Source organism: Lepus europaeus, chromosome 4, assembly GCF_033115175.1.
Source record: "Lepus europaeus isolate LE1 chromosome 4, mLepTim1.pri, whole genome shotgun sequence".
In the NCBI taxonomy this organism is placed as follows: domain Eukaryota; kingdom Metazoa; phylum Chordata; class Mammalia; order Lagomorpha; family Leporidae; genus Lepus; species Lepus europaeus.
The window spans coordinates 165,961,060-165,967,089 of record NC_084830.1 but is presented as its reverse complement, the minus strand read 5'-3'; the positions used below and the strand labels follow the sequence as shown (position 1 = coordinate 165,967,089).

Sequence of the window (6,030 nt, the reverse complement as noted above, 5' to 3'; positions counted from 1 at the left end):
TGAAGGAGAAATCCCCCAGGCCTAGGGGCTCTGTGTTGAAGGACCCTGAAATTGCAATGTGTTTAGGAATGTTGAGCAACAGTAGCTCATTCATGGCATGACTGGAGGAGAGTGGAGAAGGAGAGGATGCTAGGAAAGAAGATTTGGGAAGTGATCAGGGATAAAGGGCTTTTAGGGCCCTTTGGATTTTACTGTGTTGAGAAGGGAAGCTGTTGTGCATCCATTGTACCAAAATTATGAGCTACAGTGCAGTGCTCAAGGGAGGGATGAAGCTGAACTCAACTGGAGTTTCTTGATGGAGAGGAGTAAGAGTGGATTCAGGTCTTTGGGATAACTCTGAGGAAGGAGCAGGATGGTGACTGAAGGGAGGCAGGGCTGCCGCTTTCACTTCTCTGCACGTGGACATGGGGCTTGGCTTCTTGTTCAGGTCGGAAATCCTAGAACAGGATTCTGGAATCATGGAGGATCTTCTGTCTCTGTACCTGTGCATGTGACTGAACTGAGGACTGCAGTGTTTGTTTCCAGCCTCTCTCCTGGTTTTTTAATTTTTAATTTAATTTAATTTTTTTATTTGAAAGGCAGAGAGGAGAGTGGCAGGGAGGAAGAGGGGGAGAGGGAAGGAGAAGAAGCGAGTGATCTTCTATCCACTGGTTCATGGTCAAAGCCAGGGCCTAAAGCTCCATGGGGCTCCTGCATGGGGGCAGGGGCCTCCCCAGGTGCGTTAGTAGGAAGCTGGTTTGAAAGTAGAGAAGTCAGGTTTTGCACAGTTGTACCTGTGGGATACTTACCTAGCAAATGGCTGCTGGTACCCTGCAGCACAGTGGCAGCCCTCCCTGTTCCCTGGTTCTAACCCTGCCCTTTGCTAGCACCTTCTTCATTGCCCCCATCACTTCTTGTTCCTGAGGCTGTAGATGAGAGGGTTGAGCATGGGCGTGAGAACAGTATAGAAGACAGACACTACATCATCCTGGCCAGGTGAGTGGTAGCGTGCGGGCAACATGTAGGTGTAGACAAGGGGCCCATAGAATAGGTTGACAACTGTTAAGTGGGAGGAGCAGGTGGCCAGGGCCTTCTGACGCCCCTCTATAGAGTGCATCCGGAGCACAGCTGCCAGGATGAGGGCATAGGAGCTGGTGATGAATGTAATGGGCACCAGGAGCACTACCACCCTGGTCACAAAGAATACCTGCTTGTAAGCCTTGGTGTCTGCACAGGCCAACATCAGCAGTGAGGGCACTTCACAAAAGAAGTGGGCAATTTTCCGTGAGCCACAGTAGGGAAATTGCAGGGTCATAGAGGTCTGGATAAAGGCATTGCGGGACCCTCCAAGCCAGGCGGCCACAACCATGAGCAGACAGACCCGGCGGCTCATGAGCACTGGGTAGTGCAGAGGGTTGCAAATGGCCACGTAGCGGTCATAGGCCATGAGGGCCAGCAGGAGGCACTCTGCAGCTCCCAGGAACATGAAGGAAAACATTTGTGCCCCACAGCCCTCAAATGAGATGCTCGTCCAACCGAAGAGGAAGCCCACTATCATCTTGGGGACAGTGACTGAAGTAAAGAAGATGTCCAGGAAGGACAGCTGGCTGAGAAGGAAGTACATGGGCGTGTGGAGCCGGGCATCGGCCCAGATCAGGAGGACCATGGAGGTGTTGCCGGCCATGGCGAGGAGGTAGATCAACATTACCATGCTGAAGAGGAACAGGTGCATCTGACTGTTGTTAAAAAGGCTGGTGAGAACAAAGCCAGAGGCAGAGGAGTAGTTCCAGGGCTGTCTGCCTGCTTCCTGCCAATCCTCACTGTGGGGAGGAAAGTGAACCGGCTCACAAAGGGCAGAAAAACAGTCACTCAGAGACAGGGAGGGGCGATGGATGAAGATGCAGAGGGTCAATGGCTGGGGAGGCTGGACAAGAGCAGCAGAAGTCCTCTGAGATGCTCTTGTGCGTTTCTGTGGGGTTGACATTATTTCGTAATGAAAAATTACATGAAAACATGATTGCAGCAGAGCAGTGCTCAGAGGGAAATTTATAACTTCAAATGTGTGTGCTAGAAAGAGGAGACAGTGAAAACCAGTGACCTAAATTTCCACTTCAAAAAGCTAGAGAAATAACAGCATATTATAGTGCTCTGAGTTTTGTAAAATATGCAGTGATATTTCTGGTACTTAAATAAGCAAGTGAATGCACAAATAAAAAATAAAACCCTTGTTCTTATGCCTAATCAGAAAACTAGGCCCACAAACATGCAGATTATTTTGTTGAAAAGTCTTATTTATGTGAGGGTCTAGGTGGTAGATTTCTCTCACAAATAGATGGAATCTGGAGACTGGTGCTGTGGCACAGCAGATTAAGCTGATGCTTGCAATGCTGACATCCCACATCTGAGCATTGCTTTGAGTGTTGGCTGCTCCATTTCTGATCCAGCTCTATGCCAATGTGCCTGGGAAAGCAATGGAAGGTGACCCAATTACTTGGGTCCCTGACTTCTACATAGGAGACAGGATAGAATCCTGGGCTCCTAGCTTCTGCTTAACCCAGTCCCAGTTATTGTGGCCGTTTAGGGAGTGAACCAGCACATAGAATGTCTCGTTCTCTGTCTTTCCATCTCTCTGTCACTTCACTTTGCCTTTATAATGAATACAATACATCTTAGAAAAATAGTTGGAACGATTGTGTCTGACCAGCAGGTGAATTTGACCAGCTGGAAGACTCGTGCTGTGCACTTTCCTCTTGTTGCCTTGGTTCTCTGGAGTCTCAGCCTTGCACTTCTGTGCTCAGGTGCAGAAACTTGCCCTCTGAAAGTGTGCCTTGCATGTGCAATCTGATGGATCCCATACCAACCGCACCTTCCTGCCTCCTTTCCCCCTGTGTTTTAACTTAAAAAAACTTTCTTGAAATGACCGTGATACTTTTACATGTTAAAGGGGCACAGTATAATTCTATACATGTATCAGTGTGCAACGTTCGAATAAAGGTAGCTAGTATTTTCCTCTCCTTGAACATTTATCATTTCTGGGCCTTGTTTTATTAGGTTCCTTGCATTTGAGACACTACCCCTGCCCTCAGTCACCCCTTATAGCCCAGAACCCGCCGACATCGTCACACTGTCTTGACTCCTCCCTTCCTTACTGTGAAAACCACAGAACAGGCTTTTGCCTGCCGCGTCTCCACTCTTCTGCCCCCTGATTGCCCCTCCTGCTTTCCCATGCAGCCTTGTGTGGCATGCCACGCTGCTTCCTCTCAGGGACCCTGACTGACAAACCGTCTCTCTGTGGCATTGTCTTCCGAGTTGCTGGCCTCACCATATCTGAATGAAAGCAAAATCCCAGGTTCCTTTTAAAATATTTTCCCAAAAAGAATGTCCTTGCATCATTCTGGTTTGGGCTCCTTGTAGGCGCATGTCTTGCTTGGTGTCTCAGATGACTCAGACCACTGGATTTTGTGTCCAACACTTTCCCCCACTGCAATTTTATTGTTGAAGAGTGTGGGCCTTGTGCAGAAAACTCTTCCATTTAATTATTTTTGGATCAACAAACACTGACTTTCTAGGCAAGACCCAAAGTCCTCTGACTGTTCTGGCGCAATTGGCATTTTGCAGTGGGTGGTTTCATGCACTGTCCTGCACCTTGCAAGGTATTCAGCAGCATCCCACTGCCTTACTTTCTAGATGCTAATAGAAACCCTCTGGCTGTGATAACCAAAATGGTCTCTAGACATCCCCCAGTGTCCCCATCAGGCCACAGTCACCCTTGGTTGGGAACCTCTGCATCCTGTTTGTCACCTTCCCCATCATTTCATTTCCTTCTCCCCCTCTCCTCTGAGCCACCCGTTTGATGTCTGTAATATTTTGACACTTTATTTTACTGAATGTTCTTTCTGGTTTTACCCAATTTAAAGCACTAAGATTCAGCACCTGCTCTCTGGAGCCTGGCTGCTGGGGTTGAAGCCCCAGCTCCACCATTTCCAAACTGGTTGGACAAGTCCCTCAGCCTCAGGTTCTTTACCTTGAAAATTGTTAGGGATGTTGGATGCACCAAGTGGTTAATACATATGGAGTGCTTGGGGGGAGCAATGTGCCACTTGGGGGTGAACTGCTAATAATATCAGTACTGTTGCCACTATGATAACCCCAGCTTGTGCCTGGCCCCATAAAAGAGATCGTTCTGTCCACTTCTCAGGGTTATCCTAAATATTGAGTGAGAATGGTGATGCTGTGCCTTTCCTGTAACAGGTGTGCAATAAACATCAGAGCTCTTCCTTTCCTCATTTAAGCGAATGCGTTTTGCACAATAATCACACAATCCACACGTATACCTCCATGCAAAGATCCCCTAGCCTCTCCCTCCTAGAGATCTTCCAGGAGAGGGGAGTGTTTGTTGTGATTGGGTAGGTTCCTCTGCTGCACATGGAATCTCTCCATGTAGACTGCAGATTTCTGCAGCAAGGGACGGTTTCCTGCTTTCTGTGACTTTCTGCATACAATGTGGTGCACAGTGGCCTGAGCCAATGCTGGAGGACTGACTGTAAGTGTGTGTGGTGAGCAGGCAAAAGAAACACGCTTACCAGAAGGAACATCGCCACCTCTGTCGCTGCCCTCTGCCTTGGCCATCTGCACCCAACACCCCTCCGCAGGGCTGGCCTTGGTGCCTGCTCTCAGAAATGTTTCCTCAGCTGTCTTGGCACTGTTGAGTTTTCTTCTCATGGCAGTTTCTCAGGATTGCAATGAATGCAGGATGTGTGCCTGTGCAGGTATGTATGTATTTTACATGTACATTTTGTGTGTACATATGTGCGCATGGGGTGTCTCTGAATCATATTTAGGTGGATTTGCTTTCTTTCTCACTGTCTTTCAGAGGAAGAGAATATGTGTTTCTACCCCAGCGTCTTTCAGCATGCCCAGATCAGAAATGGCAATAGTCGGCACTGAAGTGCTTTAGAATGAAGGAAAAGGAAGAAGTCCTGGACACAAATGGTCGATTCTGGGTGGGGAGTTATATCCAGCACCAGACTTTCCTTTTTACCCTCTGGCTTTCCTGTTATGATTCAATTATATTTGATGTCCCTACAGTTTGGCTGATTTTCGTAAGGCACAAACTTAATTTTTTCAACTGAGGATATCTCTCTATGGGAAAGGCAGTGATAACCTAAAAAAAAAAAAGTCACCTTCTAGATGGCCAGAGACTCTAACTGCTGGGAGTTCAACAGAAGAGAAGTTATGGAATTGCCTTTCTGTGACTTCCCATGGTGGTCAGTTTTGGGGCTGCAAGCACAGGGCACAGGGCAGGAGTTGAGTGATTGCCCATCTCTTGTACCTCCCACTGTGTACTCACCTCACATTGACCCAATCCACAGCCTCCATCAATAATCTCTGTCTCTTGTTGGTGTTTTTCTTTCTTCTGCATCCTTCTTGTTCTCCAGGCTGAGGCTCAGAAGCCTGGTGAGGTCCCTGGGGAAGTTCACATGGAAACTGTGACATTTGTCTCCTACACAGAGCACCTCCAGAATCTTCCCACTTTCCTCCTAGGGCTGCCTCTTCTCATGGTACTGCTTTTAGAGGAGCTGAAGCCTGTTTTTAGTGTTCCGTCCCCTGTGGAAGGCATTTGTAGTTGTGTTTGTCCCCTTTCCCTTTGTGAGGACAGTAGGAGTACCTGGTTCTGAGGAATGCTCACGATTAGCCCTGCTGTTGAGCCCTAGAGGATGCACATGTGGGAGGTCATGTCCCTTAGTCCCAAATCTTCACATCACAGATGAGGTAAAGGTGTCTAGAGCAGAGGTCTCCAGACCTGTCCATTCAAATGATCTGGGGAGCTCAAAATAATAATAATAGCAATGCCTACTCCTCACTGTTTGGAAGAGTTGAAAGATTTCTGGGTGATTCTAACCTGCAGCTAATCTGGGAACAGCTGACTTAGGGGTCTCAATGACACAGGAACACAGGAACAACAGCCATGCCAATCAGACGCACCCCCTAGGCTCCTTAGGCAAAGGGTGGTCCCTGGATCAAGTGCCTCCTTAGGTTCTACCTTGGGCC

At 48.1% G+C, this 6,030-nt stretch overlaps 1 protein-coding gene across 1 annotated transcript; it reads right to left on the bottom strand.

Annotated features, from left to right (window-relative positions):
• Positions 1–886: 886 nt before the first annotated feature.
• On the bottom strand, positions 887–5,358 carry LOC133758884 (olfactory receptor 2T27-like). The gene is made up of 2 exons (XM_062190018.1): positions 5,330–5,358; positions 887–1,799 (listed from the first exon to the last, which is right to left on the bottom strand). Exons 1-2 carry the CDS (start codon positions 5,356–5,358, stop codon positions 887–889), a joined length of 942 nt encoding a protein of 313 aa, XP_062046002.1.
• Between the last annotated feature and the right edge of the window lie 672 nt (positions 5,359–6,030).

Bases quoted from the DNA above. Each gene is read 5' to 3' on its own strand.
- LOC133758884 (XM_062190018.1), bottom strand. From the start codon at position 5,358: ATGGAGGCTGTGGATTGGGTCAATGTGAG. The intron at 1,800-5,329 runs GTGAGTACACAG...TCCTCCCCACAG, and splicing joins GTGGATTGGGTCAATGTGAG to TGAGGATTGGCAGGAAGCAG.